Below are 27647 nucleotides of genomic sequence, written 5' to 3'. Positions count from 1 at the left end.
TGTGTTGGTGGGCATTCTGACTCTCCTGTAGTCCAAGGGAGGGGGCGAGCATGACACTACACATCAGGGAGAAAGCCTCGCATTACGGTGTGGAGTTACAGACAGAAGAACAGGAAGTGAGGATTTCTCAGAAGAAATAAGGACATTTAAAAGCAAAATGGAAGGATGAGGTAAGTGAAGGAGGACTGCACTAAGGTAAAGTAAGCTATTAGGAAAAACAATTGTACCTTTACAACCCCTTTAAATACCAACTGTCGATTTATTATATAAAAGTGGAGACAAAATACAACAAAGTGCTGTAACTCACAGCAACCAATCAGAAACTGTTAGCTATTGTTATGACTCTCCTGTATGGATAGAAGGTGAAGTAGGATTGGATTCTGTGTGTTTCTATATACAGTTGTTCTTTTTAATTGCTTTGTTTAAAAAATGTTGTTATGCTGAAAACAGTTGTAGACCAAGACATATTATTTATCATTACTACTTGTACGTTTTTCTTCCTTTGAGGGGAGCTATCATTCATTCTTGTATGTTGACGTGTGATTGATCCAATGCAGCGGTGGTCTCCCAGCTGCAGCCTGAGGGCCGGATTTCGCCCTTTGCTTGCGTTTATCTGGCCCTTGGGGCACTATTCCAGCAACAGGCGCCAATGATGGGGCACCATTTCCCCTACGGACACCATCAAGGGGACACTATTCATCTTATTAACGATGGAGCACTATTCCTCCCATTTAATGGGGCACGGATATCAAAGCATTATCTTTTCCCACTGGCCACAGTCCACCTCTCCTCCCCTAAACCCTAAAGGACAGTAAAGTGGCCCTTTGCTTGGAAATATGGAGACTCTGCACTGTAGCATGTATCCTGTGCTGTACAGGTGGTAGGTCCAAGTGCTGTTGTGACTTGTACAAGATCGGACATGTCACTGGATGTTCATCCTAAGGTGATATTGGGCACTCTGGGCACTCTGTGAACCATCACAGTTGCCTGATGAATTCATGCATCATGTGAATAAATACCATCTAGCCACTAAGAGAGACTATAAATAATCTTGGATGCTATTTCCTGTTGGTTTATAAGATATCGAAATACCTATTTGAAGAGTGACTTGATTTGCAAGTGTGAAAGGCAGTGCCAGTAACTTTGAAGATGAATCTCTCTGCTAATCTCACAGGTAGGCCAGATATGTCGCCTACTTGAGAACCTTTTGATGGGTCATAGTTTCTGGGCATTCAGCAGAAGTTTTCAAGTACCCTAGAAGAAAATATTCATAGGCGAGATCCTGTCGGTTCTTTACACAAGTCTAAATGCAGTTCCCTGCTTTAGAAGAGGTAGTATCACCTATCCAGCGTCCTGTGTCCCCCCCCTTTTTTTTTTTTAACTTAAAGTGGAGTTTCACCTTAAATAAAAAATTACACCAAAAACCTGCAAAAAATTTTTTTACTTACCACAAATGCTGGTTGCTATGCGGATGTTCCTAATCTGCCTCTTCCTAGTCCGCGGTAGGTCTTCTTCCTCGTCCTCCTTGCGGTATCTTCTGGGTAATGGGGCGCGCTGCCTTCTAGGAACTGTGTATCCCAGAAAGCAGCCGCCCATTCACAAAAGCGCCGTGAGACTCGCGCAGTAGGAAATGGGCAGTGAAGCCGCAAGGCTCCACTGCCTGTTTCCACCAGTAAGGATGGTGACGGCGGTAGCTGCAAGGATCGAGGGATCGGCCTCTGGGGGGCCGACATTGCGGGCGCCTAGGACAGGTAAGTGTCCTTATTAACCACTTAAGACCCGGACCAATATGCAGGTAAAGGACCAGGCCCCTTTTTGCGATTTGGCACTGCGTTGCTTTAACTGACAATTGCGCGGTCGTGCGACGTGACTCCCAAACAAAATTGGCGTCCTTTTTTTCCCACAAATAGAGCTTTCTTTTGGTGGTATTTGATCACCTCTGCAGATTTTATTTTTTGCGCTTTAAACAAAAATAGAGCGACAATTTTGAAAATTTTTTAATATTTTTTACTTTTTGCTATAATAAATATCCCCCAAAAATATATAAAAAAAAAAATTTTTTTCCTCAGTTTAGGCCGATGCGATTTTTTAATTTTTTTTTTTACCAAAAATAGGTAGAAAAATACGTAATAAGCGTTTATCGATTGGTTTGCGCAAAATTTGCATCGTTTACAAAATAGGGGATAGTTTTATTGCATTTTTATAAAAAAAAAGTTTTACTAATAATGGCGGCGATCAGTGATTTTTTTTTTTTGACTGCGACAATATGGTGGACACATCGGACAATTTAGACACATTTTTGGGACCTTTTGTCATTTTCACAGCAAAAAGTGCTATAAAAATGCATTGCTTGCTGTGAAAATGACAATTGCAGTTTGGGAGTTAACCACTAGGGGGCGCTGAAGGGGTTAAGTGTGACCTCCATATGTGTTTCTAACTGTAGGGGGGCGGGGCTGGACATGTGACGTCATTGATCGCCTTTCCCTACATCAGGGAACAGACGATCAATGACCGCGCCACTGTGAAGAACGGGGAAGGTGTGTTTACACACACCTCTCCCTGTTCTTCAGCTCCTGTGACCGATCGCGGGACTCCGGCGATGATTTAGTGGGCGGGGGCCCGCGACCGCGGGGCTTCGCATCGGGTGGGCATTTAATAATCACCTACAGGTACGTGATTGTGCCCAGCCGTGCCATTCTGCTGACGTATATCTGCGTTAGGCGGTCCTTAAATGGTTAAAAGTCAGCAGCTACAGTGTTTGTAGTTGCTGACTTTAAAAAAATAAAAATAAATCCCGGGTGGAACCCCGCTTTGAAGACCCATTTCAGGCAAAATATGAACCACTTTCCATCCCTCCCTCTTACCCTCTCTAACACATTCTGGGCATTTTTTCTTTGTTGTCTTTTCCCAAGTTCATTGTCCAGATCCTTCACTGGGGCCATTTCTTGGTGAGGGGTCTGCTAAACCAGGGCTTCAAATGGTCACGTTCCGGCCAGTCCTCTAACGTCTCCTGATGCTGACATCACTCCTCTTCTGGATCCTAGGAGGACCTTGCAACTGGGCAGCCAATAGGAAATGTCCATGTCACGCAGGCAGTGACCTGCACCCGCAAGTTAACTTCCTCGAGAGAGAGCTTCCCAGAGGGGGTTAGCTATTGCGGGGAGGAGCCACAAGAGCCGCGGTGGGACCCCAGAACAGCAAAACGAACTGCACAGTGGAGGTAAGTATAACATGTTTGTTATTTAAAAAAAAAAAATAAAAAAAAAATCCTTACAACTGCTTTAACGTTACTCTTAGGTTGCACAGTGAGTATAACCAGCATGCTTTACTGCAGATAAAGACTGATTTAAGTGTTATGGGTTTAGTAACTCTTTATAAAAGAGAAAGGAGGTGCCCCTAGGTGTAGCAAAAAAAATAAAAATCGGTGGCCTGAGGAAACGGCAGGAAGCTCTGAAACATGTAGCCACACCCACGTGGCAACCCTTGTGATGTCACTTCCGTACTACTTCCCCTGAGTACTCGCGATGTTTACTGGCACTTCCTGTTTTGGTTTCCAGCAATCCTGAGCCTTCTACACAGAGCCTGATGGCTGCATAAGCAGGATTAGACATTAGTGGGGCTGACCCTGTTTTCGTGTGAAGATATGCCTTTTATCTGTTAACCCAGTGAGTTGTCCTTTGCATTCTATTCAATTGGATCATTTTAATGCTACACTTAGTGGGGCTGCCCCCTTCCCCCCCCCTTTTTTTTTAATACAGAGGCTGCTTTCTACTCTGGAGTGGCTTCCCTATGTGAGCCTATGGATAGAATTACAGGACTATTTGTGCAAGTTGGATTTTTATGGACTTGGACTGCTTGCCCTATTAATTTTGTTCTAATTTTTAAAGTTCACTTTAAGTAACGTTACAGAGACATTTATTTAGAAGTGCTGCAGATTATCATTTTTTATGGTTCTTGCCCCTTAATATGGATTTAGTTGAAAACCAAATGTGATAAAGTAAGAGCTCTTTTCAATGGCGGCTTACTTAGATACGCAAGCAGTAGTTGATTTACGTATGCCCTGTGTTTACACTGCAAGGTAGAGTGGGTGGTGGTGTGTTCAGCTGCTCCTTTTACTGGCTTTTCTATTCACAACTGTTCAACGTGACAACAAATGGCAAAAAAGGAGAAACCATTACCGATGGCTAGAACACTTGTCACTTTAACACTTGCTCGTGTTTTGACCTTGTCGTTGGAAGGATTTTTTTTTCCTCCATTTCAACTACAGAGTAGGCTCACTTTCTCAGTGCATGGTTTTCATTGCTACAATGCCACATAGGGCTTATTTTTAGTAGATAAAGATCAGCATCACTGTTCATCTGACCCACTTTGCAAGGCAAACTTGTAAACAATCTAAAATTAAACCATGATCTCCATGCAAAAGAACATGAGATGTGTGCCTGGTAAACAGTGATCAGGTTTGGTTGTGTGGAGTGATGATGATGGGATCTGCAGGAATCGACCTTTGCCATGTGCTTTGCTGCACGTAAACACAGCCCTGCTGAGATTCTGGTTTAATTAGATGAACTATTAGCACTGCCGTATCTATATCTACTGCATTTATATTGTCGGCCTCACGCACACAGGCGTATGTGTTTATTTCCCCAACTATGCTGTTTTTTTTTTTCTTACAGTATTTGACAGAAAAAAATGCCTCTAATGTTGTGTATGTACGTGCGTTTATGCATGTATGGCGTTTATTGTAAATGCAGCCTATTGGCCAGAATGTTAATTTTATCATGCATTACAATAAAAAGCCTTCCGTGTGCAGCGGCGCCCCTATTACTTACCTGAGCCCATCTTAAAGCGGGAGTTGACCCCCAAATCAACTTTCTGACATTAGTTCCAGCATACTGCTAACATCTGCACTATGCTGTTTCCCCCCCCCCCCCGCTACTTATCGTTTTATGAGCCGTTGTTATTTGGCTCCGAGCGGGGAATCCTGCGGGGGGAGTAGGCGTTCCTAAGCGAAGAGGAGTTGATTGACGGGCTGCTAAAGCGTGTCACGGCTTCCGAAAATACCCGAAATGGCACTCGGGTGTTTACGGCGCCTGCCGTGTAGAGCTGACTGCGCAGGCGCCGTAAACACCCGAGTGTCACTCTCGGGTATTTTCGGAAGCCGTGACGCGCTTTAGCCGACTGTCAATCAACTCCTCTTCGCTTAGGAATGCCTATACCCGGAAGCGATCCCCAGCGATCCCCGCTCGGAGCCGGATAACAAGGGCTCATAAAACGATAAGTAGCAAAAAAAAAAAAAAAAAACAGCATAATGCAGATGTTAGCAGTATGCTGGAACTAATGTCAGAAAGTTGATTTGGGGGTGAACTCCCGCTTTAATCCAGCGATGTTGAAGGTGTGCCTCAGCTGCCAAGGAGTCTCCCTCCTCATTGGCTGAAACAGTAGCACGGCACCATTGGCTCCCCCTGCTGTCAATATGTCAGTGAGCCAATGAGGAGAGAGGGGGCAGAGCTAAACCACGGCTCTGTGTCTGAATGGACGCGCAGAGCAGTGGCTCAGGTGCCCCCATAGCAAGCTGCTTGCTGTGAGGGGGACTCGGCAGAGGGAACGGGTCAAGAGTGCCGGCGAAGGAAAAGATTAGAGGAAGGAGGGTCCGGGCTGCTCTGTGCCAACCCACTACACAGAGCAGGATAAGTATAACATGTTTGTTATTTTTAAAGAGAAAAAAATGAGACTTTAGTATCACTTTAGTGCAGGGGAATGATACTTTGTTCAACTACAGCAGGGGTGCCCAACCAGTGGCCCGGGGGGCCACATGTGGCCCACAGAGCCCTCTTATGTGGCCCGCGACCTTCAGCTCTGGGATGGCTGGTTGCCAAGCCCAGATTGCAGGTTGCCGACCTTCCATCTGAGAGCATCAGTGTTGTAAATAAATCCGGCGGTGGAGGAAGCAAGCGGCTTTTCAGAAAGTGCACCACACCTGCAAGATATAATAGACGTCTATGGCAAAGTGCAGCTAACCGCGGAAAAACCACAGGTACACTGCGCCGCAATTGACCACAGACCATCATAGGCCCCTTTCAAGTGATCGGTCCGACCCAATCGGACCCTTCATTCACTTCTATGGATCGGCAGATGTAAACAGACTTTTGTCCATTTACACCTACCTACCTCCAATCCGATCTGCTAAAAAATAAATAAAAAACAGAAGTGGATCTGTCCCCTTTCATCTGATTGGATCAGAGGGCCCATAGAGTAGATTGGGCTGTGTCTGCTTGGCATATGCAGACTGGACACAGACCTGTCAGCTGCCCACCCCGCTCATTGTGGCCCGCGACTGGTTACTAAGTCGCTTTAACTGGCCCTCAGCCTTCAAAAGTTTGGGCACCCCTGAACTACACAGAGCACTAAGTTGTGGTTAAAGTGGACCTTTCAGTGTATCTTCAAGTCTACATGAACAAAACTTCTGATATGTCAGACAGCTGTGCTTTTTATCATTAACATACCTTGAGCTCCTGTTATCAGCCTGTCTGCAGGCAGGAGGAAGGTTTTCCTCTGTTTTCTACCCCCCAATAATCAGGCTGTACATTACAAGTTTGTAGATAGTAATGGGGCCTCAGCAGGGGCTGATCTATGTCAGACATTTGTGTACACAGCCAAGAACAAGATTGTCTCTTCAGCTCCGTTCTCATCTGTACTCTGCGGGAATGGGCGAGATATTATGTGCATTCTTGTAGCACAGCCTTTTTCAACTAGGATACCTTCAGGGTTTTTTCAGGGGTGCCTTAGCAAAATGACTATAAAAATTTGCCCAAAATTGTATACGAGCCGGTGGGTGGATCAAGCCTGCCTTTTTAGTCACACAAAGCCACAGGTTTTTGTTGTGCACCATACAATCTTCTAGCCACCAGCGTCCAATGACGTCATCGGTTGATGAGGAGGATGTTGGGTGCCTGCACAGCATCCTTGTTTGGCCCTTTCCTGCCCCTCTCTGTCAGCACTGGGGTCACATTATTGAGTGAGGGAGAGAAACATTGGGCTACCAGTCAGTACCTGTGTGCAAAGGTTTATTTGCTTTGGAAGTATTCAGAGAAAACAATCTCTAACGTTGGTGTCGTGTGTGTTGCTGCATAAAGTAAAACTATTAGGGCCCTCTCACACGGGGCTGTCCTTGTGCGGGTTCTGCTTTGCTCAGCGGGGATCGCTCCGTCGATCCCCGCTGAGCAGGCAGATGACAGGTCCGTCTCTGCACACTGCAGACTTAAAGCGGGGGTTCACCCATAACACTTTTTCCCCTTAGATGGATGCTCGTTTTGTCTAGGGGAATCGCCTAGTTGTTTTAAAATATGAGCTGTACTTACCGTTTACGAGATGCATCTTCTCCGCCGCTTCCGGGTATGGGCTGCGGGACTGGGCGCTCCTATTTTGATTGACAGTCTTCCGAGAGGCTTCCGAAAGAAGCCGAACGTCGGTGCGCAGTATATTGCCGCACCGACGTTTGGCTTCTTTCGGCTTCTAGTGACGCGATGGATGTGACCGTCGGAAGCCTCTCGGAAGACTGTCAATCAAGAAGGAACGCCCGCTCCCGACGACCCATACCCGGAAGCGACGGAGAAGATTCATCTCGAAAACGGTAAGTACGGCTCATATTTTAAAACAACTAGCCGATTCCCCTAGACAAAACGAGCATCCATCTAAGGGGAAAAGATTAAAAAAAAAACATCATTGGGTGAACTCCCGCTTTAAGGTGAAAAAAACGCCTTGCACTGTCTGGCCCCCCCCCCCTCCAGCCCCCGTTTTACTTACCTGAGCCCCGAACTTCCATGGGCGCGATCCCGCGTCGTTCTCCCCGCGGCTTCTCGGCTCTTCATTGGATAGATTGATAGCAGCACAGCCATTGGCTCCCGCTGCTGTCAATCAAATCCAATAATGCGGACGCCGGGGGGGCAGAGTCATACACTCGGTGGCTATGTACGCTGAGTGTATGACTCAGGAGCACGCCCGCAAGGTAACACCCTCAGGAGAGTGCTTTCCAGAGGGGGGTAGCTATTGCATAGAGGAGCTGCAAGAGCTGCCGTGGGACCCCAGAACAGGAGAATCGGGGTCACTCTGTGCAAAACTGCACAGTGGACTTTAAGCAGTGCATGCTAGTGTGTAGGAAAAAAGCACAGGTGTGTGACTACAGTGAACAGATATGATGCTAGAAAGTAGTAGTGCACCAAAATAAAATCTCCGGTGCTGAAACCAAAAATTCAGGATGCACTTGGCTGAAACCGAAATTGATGTTTTTGGAAAAAATATACTTTTGCGTTAAAAGAAAGCTCAAGCAAAATGCGTCCCTTTTAAAATCTAAGTATGTCTTCACACTGATCCGTTGTGCTTCCGTTGCAGTTTATAAAATCCTACTTGCTGCGCGGTATGGCAAAATCGCACACGTATTCGGCGGCTATTATCAACTATTTTTTTTATTGGGAAAACGCTATTTTCGCCTGATAATTTTCGGTTCATCCCTACTAGAAAGTAGATGCTGACTCTGGAAAATGCCTGGATAGCGTTGGCCCCGTCCTCCTGCAGAGAAAGGAAGATGAAGATGTTGGGGGTACTGTTTTCTTCTCAGAAGGAGGTAATAAATACCTGGAAGGGTTCCAATTATTTAGCAAGCACAGTCACTGTCGGTAAAACCAATTAGTCCTTCTAAGCTGGTGTTGCTTATATTGATCTCATAACTCAGTTTTTTTTTTTTTTTAATTTATAATATCACTACTTATTTGTGATAAAAACGTACGACGCACAGTAGAAAAGCCCTTAAAAAAAAAAAAATCATTTTGAAAGTCCTCTAAAATATGTGACCTTTGTATATTCTTGTTTTGACTTGAATTTTTGTAAAAGTTGAAATAATATGAGCAAAATTTTCATTCCATATACTTCCTCCATAGACCATCATTTTCAACCAAGATCATTTCCTGTTTTTGGCTGCATACTGGAAAATGACACGAGACTAAATGTTCTAATGAACAAAACCAAATGGTGGTAAATGGTTTGAGTACTGGAAGAATTAGTTCTTCTTATTTTTGTTACTTACATCACAAAACCACATTCAAAATCCACTGCAGTTGTGATCTGCAGCTGGTATCAATGTTAACTTGGCGACACCCCAAACGCAGGTCCCAAACGCAGCGTGTTTTACTTGCACTGGATCGCATAGTACACAAGTGCCATTTGATCCGGTAAAAGCTGAATGATGTCTGATTCCTTGCTAAGGATGCTTTGTTGATTTGCAACCCTATGCTACACAGCTACTACAAAAAGGGTATTAAGCCCACGTTCACATTGGTGAGGGGTTTGAAATCGTGCAAGTTCAGCTATACTCGCAGAGTTTCAAACCCGCAATTCATTGTCTGGGGGCGACTTGGCAGACATCTGTGCGGGTTCATGCACAGATGCTCGGGACTCGAAGGAAGGGATGTAGAGAGGCCACAGTGTAGGGGGTATCGGGGATGTAGTGGGGTCACAATACAAGGGGTATCTTATGGTATATGGTTACAGTGATGGGGGAATATCTAGGGTGTAAAGGGGTCAGAGTGCTGGGGGGAGTCTGGGGTGTAGAGGGGTCAGAGTGCTGGGAGGATATCTGGGGTGTAGAGGGGCCATAGTGCTGGGGGGGCATTGATATAGCAGATATATATTATATGCACAGGACAGCTTTGTTACTTTTATGTGTAGCACTACCCCCGAAAGAGCTGTTGGTTTGATTTGGTTGGCACGTTACCTCTGTCTTTCCGCCATCTAGGGCAGTGTTTCTCAAATCCAGTCCTCAAGGCGCACCAACAGGTCTTGTTTTCAGGCTTTCCATTATTTTGCACAGGTGATTTTATCAGTTTCACTGCCTTAGTAATTACCACAGCAGTTTCATCTGAGGGAAATCCTGAAAACATGACCTGTTGGTGCGCACTGAGGACTGGAGTTGAGAAACACTGGTCTAGGGTACCGGATGAGAGCTGTAATAAAGTCAATGTCCACACTGTCGATGTGCTTTATTACCCAACAGGGTAAAATGGTAAAAGTAGTAATAGGTAAAGGGATAGAACAAATGGAAGGTGGCGGATTCAGGGTTAACTGGTTACTGGAAACAGTCCAGAGTGGGTATAGTGCACCTGGATAGGCCTCTCTCACCGGCCTAGCAGCCAGGGTGTCACTCGGAGCTTTAGCAAAGTCCCTGCCACAGACCTTCCCAAAGGGTGGAGATATTCTTGGTCCCGAAATCCTTCTCAACTGGATTTGGCATCTTTCTTACACAGGTTAGTCAGCGTAGGTGTTAGGAGAAAAAGTTAGGTTTTGGCTGGAATTCTTCTTTAAAGTGGAGCTCCACCCATTTAAAAGTCAGCAGCTACAAAAAGTGTAGCTGCTGACTTTTAATAATCCGACACTCGCCCTGTCCCACAGTCCAGTGACACGGCTACCTGAAGCTCCGTTGGCATTGCAAGTGTGGGCGTGTGGCTTCACAGCCAGGGGCTCACTGCTCATGTGCGAGCCGCAGTGTAACTGGCTGGGCAATCTTCTGGGACTTGTGACTTGCCCCAGAAGATTGCAGGTAGGGAGGGAGGGGGTAGAGGGGAACTTCCGCTCTGCGCTGCAGCGCCTTGAGTGGAAAAGAAATGGGAGCTGGGTACCTGTGAAAAATAAGGGCCCCCTCCCCAAAAAAAATGACATGCCAATTGTGGCATGTCAGGGGGTCACAAGCACTTAAAGCGGATGTTCATTTTTTGGGTGGAACTCCGCTTTAAGAAACCCGATCAACAGCCTAAAAAATTGCAGGTAAAAGCACAGACGAATAAAGCAAATGGTTAATTGCAGTGCTTTCCTACCCATGAATGTTTTTTTGTTCGCCTGTATTGATCGACAAGATGTTTGTGGAGAGGAGGGGTGGTGATGCCAAGATCTCCAACCTATCCAACCAGCGTACACCTTGTATTTATAAAAAATTTAAATACAAGGCAATTTAGGAATGGTGGTGACGCCAAGTGAGATGCCCTCCATGGTCTGTGTGGTGGTGCAGCCACTTGCCGCAGGCCTATCATTGTAGTACTGCCGACTACTACAGTCATTTCCAGCTTTCCCGGTGGTTCATCAGGTATGAGTAATTCTTATTTACTTTGTGCCAAGCTGAAACAATGTGCAGTAAAGAAATTCCAGTGGTTCTTTTTACATGTTTTTATTATCTTACTTTTTAGTCAGTCGTGCTGTAAAACTTGTTTCATTTTCTGGAACATTTGAATAGTATATGGTAGTTTCCACTTTGTGGTAGTTTTACATTGACCATTGTGTTTTTTAATAGCACTTTTATGTGCCTGGTGGTGACTCTGTTGCTTTATGCTGCCACTATTCTGACTCATACAGGAATCTCTTCTCTAACCACTGAAATATTCTGCTCATTCTTTCCACAAATTCATAGAGAGCTCAGAAAAGAAATTTGTCCTAAGTAGCGGGGACTGCTTTTCTCTGCAGGAAAATACCTGTAATGTCTTTGTCATGAATGGAATGGCGTCAAACTTTTAACCTTAAAAATCTCCATAGGCGACGTTTAAAAAATTCTATAGGTTGCATCTTTTGAGTTACAGAGGAGGTCTAGGGCTAGAATTATTGCTCTCGCTGTAACGATCGCGGCGATACCTCACTTGTGCGGTTTGAACACCGTTTTTATATGCGGGCGCTACTCACGTATGCGTTCGCTTCTGCGCACAAGCTGGCCGGGACGTTTTTCAGCATGTCGAAAAAACGACGTTTCCCCAACTTCTTCATTAAAACGATGTTGCCTACGCACCATTGTTTAAAAAAAATGATCTAGCAAAGCGCGGTGACGTACAACACGTACGACGGCACTATAAAGGGGAAGTTCCATTCGCCTTTGGGCTGCTTTTGCTGATTCCGTGTTAGTAAAAGACGATTTGCGCTTTTTTGTCTGTTGCAGCGTGATGAATGTGCTTACTCCATTATGAACGGTAGTTTTACCAGAACGAGCGCTCCCGTCTCAATACTTGCTTTTGAGCATGCGCGGGTTTTTTGCAATGCGAAAAACTACATTGTTTAAAACGACGTTAAAAAATACAGCATGTTCGAATTTTTTTTGTTGTTTTTCAGAACCTGAAAAATTATGTGAAGCCCACACACGATCATTTTAAATGACGTTTTTGAAAAACAACGTTTTTTTCATGCCGAAAAATGATCGTGTGTACGCACCATACGTTCACCTTTATAGAAAATCTGTAAAGGTGAACTTACACTAACCTAGAGAGCGACAATCGTCCGTTCTGACACATTGTATCGCCGCTTTACCAGTCAGGGGATTTGAAATCCCTGCAGCTTTCTCACCTCTTCGCCCGCGGTGACAGGACAGACTACGCGGGTTCAGACATTTTGTAGATCGCCACAGAAGATTGTGGCGATCTTTCCCCAGAAGTAGGGGTGGATACGTGGTTTTGATAGATATCGGCTTCCGTCCCCCCCCCCCCCCCTGAGAGGTGCCAAATGTGGTACCGGAGGGGGGAGGAATCAGATCAGCAGAAGTTCCATTTGTGGGTGGAGCTCCGCTTTAAGCAGCTATATAGTACTTTTTTTGTCCTAAAAGTAGTGCATTTGGATGTCGTGAAGTCAAGTGATCTTCAATACAAGATGAGGTGTGAATTTTGCAGAGCCCTTGCTTTAATCCGGCTGCTTTTCCATTTAGAACAAGTGTTTTTTCTTCTTCGTTTCATATTTTTCTAAATTGCATCAGGCTGGGAACTTTTCCATGTTTAGGAATTTTTCAGTTTTCTTTTTCTTGGGTTTTCCCACTCTCTCCATATCAGTCTGAGTCAAGCGAATAGAGGAGCTGAGGGAAATTCTTTAGCTTGTCACATGTTCAGATAATGAACGCTCGCACTCCCTCTGCTCTGTGGGAGCGTGCAGCGTTTGATTGCTCTGGCCTGAAAAGCCTGGACTTTGCACACTCAAGATGACACACCATATTCTGATGTTTTCATTGTTCATGTAGGAAAGCAATGAATCTTTCAATATGTGTGTGTAATGTAACAATCTGTGCAAAAATGTAATCTGTTCTATAAGACATACAATAAATGCTTTGCTTGAATAGAAAAGAAGTAAATAGCATTATGAAACTATTGAAAAGTGTCAAACCTAAAGTGTATCTAAATCCAAAATAGAAATGTAATATATTGCACCCCACCAATCCTTGCATGTAGTGGCTGCATTTGTTTTCTTTTTTTTCTTTGTGTTTACATGATGATCCAGTGTACATTTTCTACCCTACAGTGATGCTCCCTCACTGTACTCTATCCATGGAGGAGCGTTGTCACCCTAGGCTGCGGTCCTGATTTGGACTACAAACCCATCCTCTTCATCTTCGCATCTTTAAGATCTCATTCACATGAGGTGGATCCGTTTCAGCGGAGTCCGCCAGCTCAGCAGGAGATCTCTCTGTTGATTTCCTCTGAGCCGGTGCATTGCCATGAAATGTGATTTGCCATGAAATGTGATGGTCCGCCTCCATCACATCCCATTGGCTCACTCATGTCATGTGGCATATAGAAACGTCATCAGTCTCAGCTAGGCTATCATAGGTGAAGCTGCATGGAGCTGGTATATACTGTTAGGAAGGAGAAGCCAGTGTGATATGCACAGCTCTGTGAGGAGCAGCCTGTCTGCAGTGAGTGCTGAAGCTGCACGGAGCTGTAGTAGTAAATTTAGCTTACTCGCGCACCCAGGGAGGTCAGTCCCCGTGCAGCTCTTCAAAGGGCTAAGAGAGAGGGAGAGGGGGGCAGGCAGATGGGAGGCTGCTCCATTATACAGGCTGCCCATGGTGTGTGTGTGTGTGTGCTGCTGGCCACACAGCCTGAGAGCAGCCTATAGATGTGTGTGAGATCATTGTTTCTATACATTGTTACACCAGCAATGCACTCACTGCACACAGGCTGCTCCTCACAGAGCTGTGCATATCACACTGGCTTCTCCTTCCTAACAGTATATACCAGCTCCGTGCAGCTTCACCTATGATAGCCTAGCTGAGACTGATGACGTTTCTATATGTCACGTGACATGAGTGAGCCAATGGGATGTGATGGAGGCGGACCATCACATTTCATGGCAAATCACATTTAATGGCAATGCACCGGCGTATGACCGCTCAGTCTTTGCTCACTGAGCGGGGAGCGGCCTGTCAGAGCGCTGCTGATTCCTATAGAGAGATTGGACAAAAATGGACAGCATGTCCATTTTCATCAGATCTCATCTGATTTGTCAAGATGGATGGCGAACGTATCACCATACGTCTGTTTTTAGCGGATCGGATGGCAGACGGGTGTTGGCGGACACATTTCATTCTCTACTGACATCCGTCTCCCCATAGGAGTCAATGATTGGCCCGCTCAGATCCGCCTGCAAAACGGACAGGTGGATTTGAGCGGGCTTGTTGTGTGAAAGGGGCCTAATACAGAGCTGTCACTCTGCTGTAGGTCCCTCCCCTGTCACCTTTTCTTCTCTTGGTGTCAGAAGTGATTTATGCTGATAGCAGAGGAACGAAGTAGCGGACTGAAATGACACTTGGTGCTCTTAATTGAGAGAAGTACACACTATAGATGGATATGCTTTGTTCATATTTCATGTCTGAGGTTTACTGCCACTTTAAGATATTCTTTAAATTGTTGATGCTATCAGTATTTTTCTTTTTATTATTTTATGCCCATCACTTTTAATAGGGTCTTTACACCACAGGGGGACAAGGATTGGCCGATCATGTGATCAGTGTTTGGCTGTCACAGTCCTGCGGAAACCAGTCCTGCCAAATTCCGATCATTAGTACAGACCAAGTCCTGTCTTTGATAGCTTGATCGCGGTGCTGGGAGCATGCAGAGAGCACGCTGTCGGCACATGAGGCGCTGCCCCTCATGGACGCTTAAGTGCATCATATGAGTGTTAAAGCCAACCCTCTTTGCCACTGCGCAGATACATTACGTGGGCAGCAAGAGGTTAATAGCAGCTAACAAACATTGCTAACTGATGTACTTTCCAGAAATTCGTCTCCTGCTCTGTTACTTTATTATCGTCTCAGCTGTGTGTTCATATTATGTCAGTTGCTTTGACAGTTGGAGCCTGGGTGTGCCAGTACAGTGCAGGCTCTTTGTGCCATGTATTAGTTATATAGCCCCCCCCCCCCCTCGTCCTACAATACTGTCAGGTGGTTAGTCTGGTTTCCTATCTCACAACTGTCACGTACAGCTGTCTGCAGCCAATCACCTGTGCTGCTACTCAGCTGTCATCCGCAGTCTAGTCTCTGGGGGTTCTAACCATTACTCATGCCTCCTAATAAGAACTTGTCTAGGGCTCACAAGTGCAATTTTGGTAATATTTTGCAATGCTGTAAGCGAATAATTCAAAAACACCACCTGACATCGGGCCTTATATCTGTAAAAGATGGGATCTTGTTACTATGGGTACTTTCCATTCTGTGATGTGTGTCCACTACTACATGGAGGCAGCCAGCAGCTCGTGAGAGTAGGCCGCTTTGTCTGTGATGCCACTAAAACGTAATGCTTAATTCCACGTTTCGTGTCCCCTTCAATAGTTTGGACCAACAAACTATTTACTACACTAATAGATGTGCTTGTGTGCTGTATTATCTGTATGTTACTTCAGCTTTATATAGTATACAGCTCTGTCCAGATGTATGATGATAACCTGAGGTGGAATGTCTCGTAGAGTGCCAGCCCCGGCCCGCCTCCGTCGGAAACTTGTAAAAAAGAAATGGCCGCGCATCCAGGAATTCCGATTTGTCTTTTATTGTTCAAAGTGATAAGGCCAAAGAAAACCAACACGAGGTCCCGACGCGTTTCACACATACATCTTGTGCTTAATCATTACTATACGGCTCTGTATTCCGGAAGTGGGACAAACTTCTGACTTCTGTCCCGCTCCCCGAACAAAATAGGCAGGCTAAGAACTGCTCAGCCATTCACAGGCAGCTTTATATTCTGCAAATTAATACAAAGCTTTCTCTGATTGGCTGTATAAGGTTCTTTAAAGCTGACGATACACTGATTGTACAATCTTCTACATATTTATGTACAGTCAGATTGTATGATCACCTTAATACCCCTCTGTGTACATAAGCAGCTGGTGATTTCAAACTTTTTTCCCCCACCAACACCTAGAGCACTGGACGCGACATTATTTGATTCACCCCCCTATTGGACATGCACACTTGTACACAGAGGTGCCCGGAGCTTTGCAGTCACGTGACCTCATAGAAAAACATGCAAAAAAGTACTGTACTTACAGTTTTGATGTCTTGCGCGGCGGCCTAGTCGGGTCAATCTGCGGCTTCGGGTGTCCTCTTCGTCGGGTCCGGCGTCCTTCTGCGGCTTCGGGTGTCCTCTTCGTCGGATATGGCGTCCGTCTGTGGCTTCGGGTGTCCTCTTTAGTCGGGTCCGGCGTCCTTCTGCGGCGTCCTCGCGTCCTCCCGCGCCGAGTTTGAATACTGCGCTGACATATACAGAGCGCAGTACACTCGTGTATTGTCGGCAACTCTCGCGCTGATGTCCTGTACGTCCAGGACGTCAGCGCGGGAGGAGAAGAGACTGCCCGACAATACACGAGTGTACTGCGCTCGGTATATGTCGGCGCAGTATTCAAACTCGGCGCGGGAAAGTGGGTATCAGCGTATACCGCGCACCCACAATTTTGCCCTGATTTTCAGGGCAAAAAAGTGCACTGTATATGCCGATAAATACAGTATATACCATTACATTCAGCATACTTCCGACATGTACAGTATGCTGTTTTTTTTTTTCCGCTGTACATACCGTATTATTGTTCTTTGCCACACACCCGGTTTCCGTGTACTCGCTCCCGCGGGAGTAGGCGTTCCGAAAATAGTCGAACTGGGAGTCGGCTCTATACGGCGCCTGCACAGTCAGCTCTACACAGCTCCTAGTCTGTGCGCAGGTGCCGTATAGAGTCGACTCCCAGTTCGACTATTTTCGGAAACTCGTGACGCGCCTTATCCGCCGGGGGGGAAGTTTTTATAAAGCACGTCAATCATGTGGGCTAAGTCCCAGGTGACATTGCGTCGCTGCATAGGAACGCCTATTCCCGCAGGAGTGAGAACCCGGAAGCCGTGTGGAAAAGAACAATAATACGGTATGTACAGCGAAAAAAACAAACAGCATACTGTACATGTCGGACGTATGCTGAATGTAATGGTATATACATGTTTTTAGGGTGAACCTCCGCTTTAAGATAAAGAAAAAGAAGAGGGACACACTGGAAGCATCAAACACACATTACAAACGCATCAAAAATTCGATAAAAACGTGCATTCAGAAACGCATCCCGACTGCGCTTCTGTGGTGTGAACTGATCCTCTGTGTATGCAGTAAACGGGGGGGGGGGGGGGGGGGGGGGACATTTAAAAGGAGCATTGCACAGCCCTAACTTCCACTTTAATCAGAGAACCTTCTTGTGTATCGGCTGAACAAGAGGGATTTAAGTGATCCAGTCAACCCTGTGGTCCTTGCAAGTAAGCCGATATCCGCAGCGGGGGATTTAAACGTTACCTTGTCTGATATCTTGATGAAGGAAGAAACATCCTTTTGTATTATTAATGGTATGGTTACATTACACAAACAAGGCAGCTTGCTATGGTTACAGAATTAGTCATCCCACACCCTGGTGTACCTGGAGAAGATGAATTGGCATTGTAGACCTGTTCCTGCCCCTAGCTTTCTTCATTTCTCCATGTCCCTGCATGTGAGCTACCTTCTGATTGGATGGCCCTAAATTCCTGGTACTCAGGTTCTCATTGAACTGTAGCATCTTCCCAGAATTACTTTTGCAGAATGTAAACAATCATTTCCACCCACCTTCCACACAATGTGCAGCTTGAATAGAAGTAGACGCTGGCATTGAAAGTTCAGACAAAGCCACGGAAGAGACGAACCGGTAGCTTATTGAGTAGAGATCTCGTTCTTGTTGTATCTTGTTGGTTCAAAAGCTTTATGTAATTATTATATTTTTTGTATTTAGTGCTACTGTTATCCAGAAAGTCTTCATAGACCTCTGAATTCTTATATTAAATCATTTGAGAGAAGGTTGTGGTGGCACGAGAACCACATCGTAGATCTCATGCAGTCCCTTCTTGTCCCTGGTATGATACGGGCATTCAGCAATAATAATTTCACAATAACTGTGGATAGTTAAAGGGGTTGTAAAGCTTTGCGGTTTTTCACCTTAAAGCGGGGTTCCAACCACAATTAGCATTTTGTTAATTCATGTCCTTTCATCATGCGTTTTTATAATATAAATCCAGTCACTTACTATTTTACAATCCGCCGCCACTCCGCATAGTTATTCAAAAAAGATAGTTTATAAAACGATGTCCACACCGTTGTCATTTTGCTTGTGGGCATTGTGAAGCCCACACGCATTTACTTCCTGGAAGTCTTGGATGGGGAGTGATAATTGGGTAGCGCACTGCATCCTCGGAAATTATGACACACATTTCCCAGGAGCATTAGAGGGCGAGCACGACACTCCACACCAGGGAGAAAGCCTCGCATTATGGTGTGTAGTTACAGACAGAAGAACAGGAAGTGAGGTTTTCTCAGAAGCAATAAGGCCATTTAAAAGCAAAACCAAAGGATGAGGTAAGTGAAGGAGGACTGCACTAAGGTAAAGGAAGCTATTTAGGAAAAAAAAATTGTACCTTTACAACTCCCTTTAAGGTGAAAAAACATTCGATGCTTACAAGCCCCCCATTTACTTACCTGAGCCGTTGAAAGTCCCACGTTGTGAACGCGCTGGCTTCTCGGCTCATTCATTGGATGATTGATAGCAGCGCAGCCATTGGCTCCTGTTACTGTCCATCAAATCAATGACGCGGCACGTCAGGGACAGGGTGGAGTGATTCAGTCGGCGGCTATGGCTGTTGAGTGATACTGTCGGCGACAATTGCCGCCGACTGTATCGCGGGAGCGCGCCCGCAAGCTAACCCCCTTGGGAGAGCGCTTCCCAGAACGGGGGGTTAGCTTTTGTGGGGAGGAGCCGAGACACCCCAGAAGACGAGGATTGGGGCCACTCTGTGCAAAACAAACTGCACAGGGGAGGTAAGTATGACATGTTGTTATTTAAAAAAAAAAAAAAAAACGGGAACCATTACTAACCCTTTAAATCCATGAAAATGACCCAGTCACCTCATCAAACGTACAGTATGTACTAACTGTCCGAAGTGTGAAACCCAGTTTCTGAACAATTTTTCAGTTGTGCATGTTTGGACATCATCATCTAGGTTTAAAAAATATAAGTTTCTTAGGTTATTTTTTACTGTTCTTGGACCTTTAAAGTAGAACTGTAGACAAAACTATTTTTGTTTTCATTTTGAATAAATTACCGACCAGGATTTTTAAAAAAAAAATTGCCATCTGTGGGGAGGTTTACCTTCACTTCCTGTCCCATAACCAAACAGGAAGTGAGAGGAAATCCCTGCAAATTAAGGGGATTCCCCCCAAGTCACCAGAACTAGTGTCACCATTACTGTTCTGGGGACAACCCAAAATTTGGAATTTTCTTTTATGTTCACTTTTGATAATGATGGTGAACAGGACAAATAGGGAAGGTTAATCTCTGTAGAGGTAGCAATAAAGATCTAATAAGTGTTCTTATCCCTCTCCGCTCTATCCAAAACTGAATTTTTTTTTTTTTTTTTAGTTATACTTGAAGCTGGGCACAGATGGATTGAAATTGGGCCGGTTCAGCAGGGACTGGCTGAGTTTTGATCTCTGTGGCCCTCCCTGTTCGCCAGAAGTCAATTATTAGCGCATGGTCTGTCCAATGGACATGCTGGAAAACTTTTGTTGATCAGCAGCTGGTGATCAGTGTATTCTGACAGCAGCGGGAGCCACTGTTGGAATACAATGTCCCAGCAAGGGGCATTCCTCAATTTACCCCACTTGCATGGATGGAGGAATCTGTTTATTTTTTGTTCAGCCCAGTGGAGAGAAAATCAACCCATCTATGCCCTGTTTAAGGACCAATTCACACCAAAATGTGGTGCTGGAAAGGCACGTTCCGAGCTTGTTTTCCACACCGTATTTAATCACACTTCCCTTGCGATCCAATCCAATGTATGGGGTGCCAATGTCACCCCATACACAGATTGTAGGCGCAATTTGCGCCTCCCCAGCGATAAGTGTAGTGCAAAGGGTTGTGCCGATTTATGTGACACTTAAAATGTACAATAGTAAAATCAGTCTGTATATGCAGGAAAACATGCTTGTTATACACTCTGTGGAACCTCAGGGGTTAATCCTCCACATTGTGTAAAAAGGTGATTTTGATCCTGTATTCTCTGATCCTCCCCTTCTTCCACAGTCCCCAATCCATCTCCTTTTATAAAACAGCCTTTGAAATCACTTTGCACATACTCAGTTTGGTGTGTATTACTAGAGAGGTTTTTTGTTTGTATTTTTACTTGTGAAGGATGCATGTGACCAGCCCAGGGCCAATTGGCACTGTCCAGACAGGGGGTCAGGGGTCCTGCAGTCTCATAGGACAGTCAGAGTAGAATGCAAACTCCTCCTACAAGCTTTAACGAGACAGCGATAGAAGTCACAAGACTGCTGTATACTGTTGATGAGAAAAGGTATTTAGCCGTTTGTATTTACAAATAAACTGCATTTTCTATGTGTACTGTGGGAGACCAGATATAGTGAATGAGTTCAGCTTTCCAGTATGACATGGGTTTCAGACTAGGGGGCGCCCCCATGTGTCCGTTTTGTTATATTGCAGAGATTGATTTCTCTCTCGGTGGATCTGCCTACTTTTGTGCCTATTTATGGACTGTGCCAACATGGACTTTATGCTAACATAGCGCCAACTTCTCATGGACGAATTGTGGAGATTGTGTGCTTTATACTACTTTATTGCGCCACACTTGTGTGTTTTTTAGGGTTTAGACAACCTGATCTTTCATCAAGCATATTTCTAAAGCTTGGATGTTTGCCACCATTACTGCAATACGGTAGAAAAACGATGAGGTCATTTGAGGACACTTTATGAAACCTAGCATTACACATTTTAGGAAAAATCAGACTTTTTCGTTGCCTGGTTAAACACAAAGCACATACTAATTTTCGTACCTGTACTTGGGGGATTCTGATCATTTATACTTGGTGTTGTTAAATCCAGAAACACATTTTTGCTTGTTTAATTGATATGGACATTTCGGACCAAAACATATACTGTAGGGAATGTTTACATTTGTGAATCCTTCCAAAAGCAAGTTTCCATAATATAAATGTTATTTAAAGGGGTTGTAAAGGTACAATTTTTTTTCCCCCTAAAAAGCTTTCTTTATCTGCAGAGGCACATTGCGGGCGGTATTAACCCCTTTTTTGGCCACTAGCGGGGGTTAATACCGGCCGACTCTTGCGGCAATTCCGACGGTATAGCGCCGCTATTTCTTGCGGCGCTATACCGTCACCGCACCTCCCGCCCCAGTGTGAAAGGGGCCTTAATGTACACTACTGAAGTCGCTCCGACTTCAGAAAAGGTTCCTCGACTACTTCAAGGCGACTTCCAGGCAACTTGTCCCCATAGATTTCAATGGAAGTCGCCTCCAAGTCGGATATCCATCTCTGAAGCAATTTTTCAGGAAAATAAAATCGTTTAACCCCTCCCTCCCCACAGAGCTGATTATTCTGTGATTGGCCACAGCCAAAGTCGCCTGTCCTGGAGACAACTTTAAGTCGCGTTGTGAGTTGTTCAAAGTCGCCTCCAAATCGCCTTGCAAAGTCGCGCTGTAAGTCGTGTTGCCCCTGTGTGAACCGGCACTTTACAGTACACAGGTCAAAATGTTAAATTGGTGCAAGTTTTGGTAGCTGATCTTGTTGACTAGTAAATGCATAAATATCATTTATTTTTATTTTTTTATAATTCCTAGGTATTTAAGTTCCTTCTGCCAAGGGAACCTTAACTCCTCCCTTAAGAGCCGTTGTTCTAATTTGCTGATATTAACATTTAGGATCTCGGTCTTGGTTACATTATTTTTGAAATTTTGAGATCTCCCCATACTGTTTAAGTGTTTTTAGTAAATTCGGGATTGTAGTCCTGGGATTAACGATATAAAACAATACATCGTCTGCAAAGGCTGAGAGTTTGTGTTCATCTTCATCCACTTTGATGCCTTTCACGTCGGGGTTATTTCGGACACTAGCCAGGAGGGGTTCTAGGGACAACACAAACAAAAGTTTCACAACTCGCATTCGGCGCTCTATAAGTATTTATTCCAATCCAATCCAATCCAAAAGAGACAGGGGGCCATAAATATCATAAATAAAGATTATATTTGCATATGTCTTCTTGCAGTATGTGAGCGTGTTCTGTCTTAAGGCCATTAACCTAGTAACCATGGATCATTTTGTTTTGTTTTTGCAGAGCTCCTGAGATCATTTTGGGGTTGCCCTTTTGTGAAGCCATAGACATGTGGTCGCTGGGATGTGTGATTGCTGAGCTGTTCTTAGGATGGCCTCTCTACCCAGGAGCACTGGAGTATGACCAGGTATGTCATTTTCTGTATGTCTGCTGACAAAGGTGGATGTTTGTTCTTCGAATTGGTCAAGCAGCATAGCCTCAACTTTTAGATAACACAAAGGATAAAGAATCTAAAATAAAAGAATATTTTTCAATAAAAACAAAAAGCCTCAAATGCATTCTTGTGTCATCACTTTTTAAAAATTCAAATATCTGACAGTCCTTGACTAGCTGTGGGAGCTCCAAGAACCACTGTGTTACATGGCCATGATGACAGTGGCATACACAGTATTGATCCATCCTTTTGCTCTATAGCATTGTTTCTCAACACCAGTCCTCAAGGCGCCCTAACAGGTCATGTTTTCAGGCTTTCCATTATTCTGCACAGGTGATTTGATCAATTTTATTGCCTTAGTAATCTGAGAAAATAATGAAAACATGACCTGTTGGGGCGCCTTGAGGACTGGAGTTGAGAAACAATGCTCTATAGCAGGGGTGCCCAACCAGTGGCCCGGGGGCCACATGTGGCCCACGGAGCCCTCTGATGTGCCCTGCGACCTCCTGCTCTGGGATGGCTGGTTGGCAAGCCCAGATTGCAGGTTGCCTACCTGCCATCCTAGAGCAATCAGTGTTGTAAGTGAAGCAAGCAGCTTTTCAGAAAGTGCACCGCACCTACAGGATATAATAGACGTCTATGGCAAAGTGCAGCCAACCGGCGGGAAAACAGCAGGTACACTGCACCGCAATAGACTGCAGACCATCAGTGTAAAAGCAGCCTTAAGCCCATTTTGCACAATCGGTCTGACCCAATCGGACCCTCTATTCACCTCTATGAAGTGGCAGATGTAAACAGACTTTTGTTCGTTCACACCTGCCTACCTCCAATCCGATATGCTAAAAAAAAAGTGGATCTATCCCCTTCATTCTGATTGGATCAGAGGGCCTATAGAGTAGATTGGGCTGTGCCCGTGTCTGCTTTGCATATGCAGACTGGACACAGACCTGTCATCTGCCCACTCCGCTCATTGTGGCCCACGACCGGTTACTAAGTCGCTTAAGTGGCCCTCAGCCTTCAAAAGGCCTTCATAGGATTGGTCTACTAATAGGCACCAGCTGGGAAATCACCTTGTTAAATATCTAGCTGCCAGGGATGCTTTTAATTTCTGGGAGCTTATCAAATTATAAGGGGGTCCTTATAATTATCTGAACTTCTCTTCCTATCCTAATTACATAAATATTTATATACAGATGTTTTATTTCTTCAATCCTGTTGTGAGCAATACCTGAATAATGAGGCTTGGTTCACACTAGTGTGGGCAATGTGGCCCGCGTTTGCTCTGGCATGGCAGCCTTTTCTTTTGAATGGGCTACTGTGCCACGTGAACCGCACTTTTAAAAAAATGCACCAGCAAGTAAACCGCATAGCCTTTTCGACCAAGCAGTTTCCCTGCGATCGCGCTGCGGGCTGTGATCTGAGGGTGTGCCATTTGGAATAAATGGCAACCTCGCAAGAGCAGTGCGATTTTTGGTTGCGGGATGCTAGTGTGAACCTATCCTTAAGTGGGGTACACACTATAAAAAAATCAGGCGAGAGCGATCGTCCGATTTTCCTCACTGTTTCACAGCAAATCGGAACCGATGAACGAAAATGTGTATGAAAATTCTCATACGACGAAAGCTTTTTTCTGTTGGTTTGTGATCATGCACAGTCTTTCTTTTCCTGATTTTTCTTGAATGAAAATCGTGCGAAAACGGTACACATTTAACGAAAATCTTTAGATTTCTTCCTGTACGAGAAAAAGTTTGGAGTTTGTAAATTTTGGGCAATTTTTTTTTTGAAAATGTTGAATCCGCTGTCTATCGAAAGTTGTGTACACACTATACGCAAATCGTACGAAAATTCTTTGAACGAAAATGTTCGTCCGATTTTCTTATAGTGTGTACGAGCCTTTCAGCCCTAAGCTGTCATTCACAGCAGGGGGGCGGAACGGACTACGGTTTTTCTCTGTAAGTCCGTTTTATTTCACTGAACAGTAAAAGAGGATTGCAAGACTGGGCACAAGACTGGGCACAGATGATAGGAAATCTTATACTGTACATTGTGACATCAAAAAATAAATACGGGTTTACATCCACTTTTAAGCTTAGTTAGGTTTTGATTGGACTTCTATTTTAATTCTTTATTATACCAAAACCTGGTAACAAAATCAATAAGTAAACCTTCACTAAACCACCACCACAGTAAAAAAATTACGGCGTTGTCACTTTAAAACATCACGAGTTTGGACTTTTGTGAGTTAATAGTACAGTAATGACATTATTTTTTACATTTTGGTATAATAAAGCATTAATTGTTGACCTATTGGACACGGGCCATATGTAATTATCTTGTGACTGCACAGGCAGCTATTTTTGGAAGTCAAAAGAGGAGCCTGAGGTCTGTGTCTCAAAGCCAGTGATTGGTGAGCTGCCGCTGTGGTGGGAATGCAGTATAAAGCCCTGATAGTGATACATCTGCATGCTGTATCTTGTTGGTGTGTGCAGGTGGGCCTTGCAGTTCATTTGTATCAAAAAGTGCATTCAGCTTTTGTTTTTAGAAACAACGTTACTTGTTTTATTTTTTCCATATATGTACATTCATTACTGTAAAAAGCCTCAGCTGTTCAGTGTCTCTGGTGAAGCACATCTTGCTGTTGCATATTCATTTAATCTCACTGTGATTATGCAGAATGCATTACTTGTGTACTTCTAGGTACAGGACCCAAGCAACACTGCTTGTGAAGCACTTTGCATGATAGTGTCGTAAACAACTTGTAAATAGGATCACCAAGGGAGGACTTGTCTTCTCCGGAGAGCTGGCAATCTTTAAATGCTAAATAAAGCAGCAGGGAAGAGTTATTTCTGTATGGATAATATAATGTAATAAGCCAACAGGAGCTATGAAGCAAAAGAGTAAACAAGATAAGAGAAATGCAATGCTGAGACCTGAGTGGGTTTTTCTTGTAGACTCGCGTGTCTGGAACCTGCATTTGACACCACTACCTGCCCCCAAGTCTGGTGCAACCTAATTTTGCCACCTCCTCCTTTGCTCCACCCCTGACTCCATCCCCTTTGTCCTGCCCATGTATAGCCCACCTTTTTAATGAAGCGCCCATCAAATGCAGGCCCACCAGCGCCCATCAAATGCAGGCCCACCAGCGCCCGTCAAATGCAGGCCCACCAGCGCCCGTCAAATGCAGCCCCACCAGCGCCCGTCAAATGCAGCCCCACCAGCGCCCGTCAAATGCAGCCCCACCAGCGCCCGTCAAATGCAGCCCCACCAGCGCCCGTCAAATGCAGCCCCACCAGCGCCCGTCAAATGCAGCCCCACCAGCGCCCGTCAAATGCAGCCCCACCAGGGCCCGTCAAATGCAAGCCCCACCAGCGCCCGTCAAATGCAGGCCCCACCAGCGCCCGTCAAATGCAGGCCCCACCAGCGCCCGTCAAATGCAGGCCCCACCAGCGCCCGTCAAATGCAGGCCCCACCAGCGCCCGTCAAATGCAGGCCCCACCAGCGCCCGTCAAATGCAGGCCCCACCAGCGCCCGTCAAATGCAGGCCCCACCAGCGCCCGTCAAATGCAGGCCCCACCAGCGCCCGTCAAATGCAGGCCCCACCAGCGCCCGTCAAATGCAGGCCCCACCAGCGCCCGTCAAATGCAGGCCCCACCAGCGCCCGTCAAATGCAGGCCCCACCAGCGCCCGTCAAATGCAGGCCCCACCAGCGCCCGTCAAATGCAGGCCCCACCAGCGCCCGTCAAATGCAGGCCCCACCAGCGCCCGTCAAATGCAGGCCCCACCAGCGCCCGTCAAATGCAGGCCCCACCAGCGCCCGTCAAATGCAGGCCCCACCAGCGCCCGTCAAATGCAGGCCCCACCAGCGCCCGTCAAATGCAGGCCCCACCAGCGCCCGTCAAATGCAGGCCCCACCAGCGCCCGTCAAATGCAGGCCCCACCAGCGCCCGTCAAATGCAGGCCCCACCAGCGCCCGTCAAATGCAGGCCCCACCAGCGCCCGTCAAATGCAGGCCCCACCAGCGCCCGTCAAATGCAGGCCCCACCAGCGCCCGTCAAATGCAGGCCCCACCAGCGCCCGTCAAATGCAGGCCCCACCAGCGCCCGTCAAATGCAGGCCCCACCAGCGCCCGTCAAATGCAGGCCCCACCAGCGCCCGTCAAATGCAGGCCCCACCAGCGCCCGTCAAATGCAGGCCCCACCAGCGCCCGTCAAATGCAGGCCCCACCAGCGCCCGTCAAATGCAGGCCCCACCAGCGCCCGTCAAATGCAGGCCCCACCAGCGCCCGTCAAATGCAGGCCCCACCAGCGCCCGTCAAATGCAGGCCCCACCAGCGCCCGTCAAATGCAGGCCCCACCAGCGCCCGTCAAATGCAGGCCCCACCAGCGCCCGTCAAATGCAGGCCCCACCAGCGCCCGTCAAATGCAGGCCCCACCAGCGCCCGTCAAATGCAGGCCCCACCAGCGCCCGTCAAATGCAGGCCCCACCAGCGCCCGTCAAATGCAGGCCCCACCAGCGCCCGTCAAATGCAGGCCCCACCAGCGCCCGTCAAATGTAGCCTACTCCTGCCCATCAATGAATGTTTGCTTGCTTCCATTCATTCAGGAGTTGGGACACAGACACAGTCCTCCGCCGCCACTGCGCCTCTGACACTATGTACGAACAGAGTGGTGGTGGCTGGTGCTGAGACTTGCTTGTTGCAGAGAGAAAAGAGTAGGAACACCAGTGGCCGGGCACCCCCTAGGCAGCAGTGCGCCCTAGGCGGCTGTCTAGTGGTAGCACCGGCCCTGCCAGCCTACCTGAAAAAAACACTTACGTGTTTCATGGTTCTGCTATGTCATGACATCACATAGCATGGAACTTCTGTGTAAAAGGAGAGAGGAGGTGCAAGCTGCTAGATTCAACATCAGTTAAGCCGGTCATAGACGGTTCGAATGTCGACTGGTTCAGCAGGAACTGGCTGAGATTCGAGCCATGTATGGGCAGACTGAATGTACCCAATTGATCAATCGATCAACTT

At 46.0% G+C, this 27647-nt stretch overlaps 1 protein-coding gene across 3 annotated transcripts in view; it reads left to right on the top strand.

Annotated features, from left to right (window-relative positions):
• Positions 1–27647, top strand: part of HIPK3 (homeodomain interacting protein kinase 3) — a 176181-nt gene that overhangs the window by 97284 nt on the left and 51250 nt on the right. For all 3 annotated transcript variants that reach the window (XM_040328293.1, XM_040328292.1, XM_040328291.1), the window contains exon 3: positions 22480–22603. In XM_040328293.1, coding sequence (XP_040184227.1) covers positions 22480–22603 — 124 coding nt within the window. The remainder of the gene's footprint in view (positions 1–22479; positions 22604–27647) is intronic.

This window comes from Rana temporaria, chromosome 11 (assembly GCF_905171775.1).
Source record: "Rana temporaria chromosome 11, aRanTem1.1, whole genome shotgun sequence".
Lineage (NCBI taxonomy): Eukaryota > Metazoa > Chordata > Amphibia > Anura > Ranidae > Rana > Rana temporaria.
This window is presented reverse-complemented; position numbering and strand designations above follow the sequence as displayed.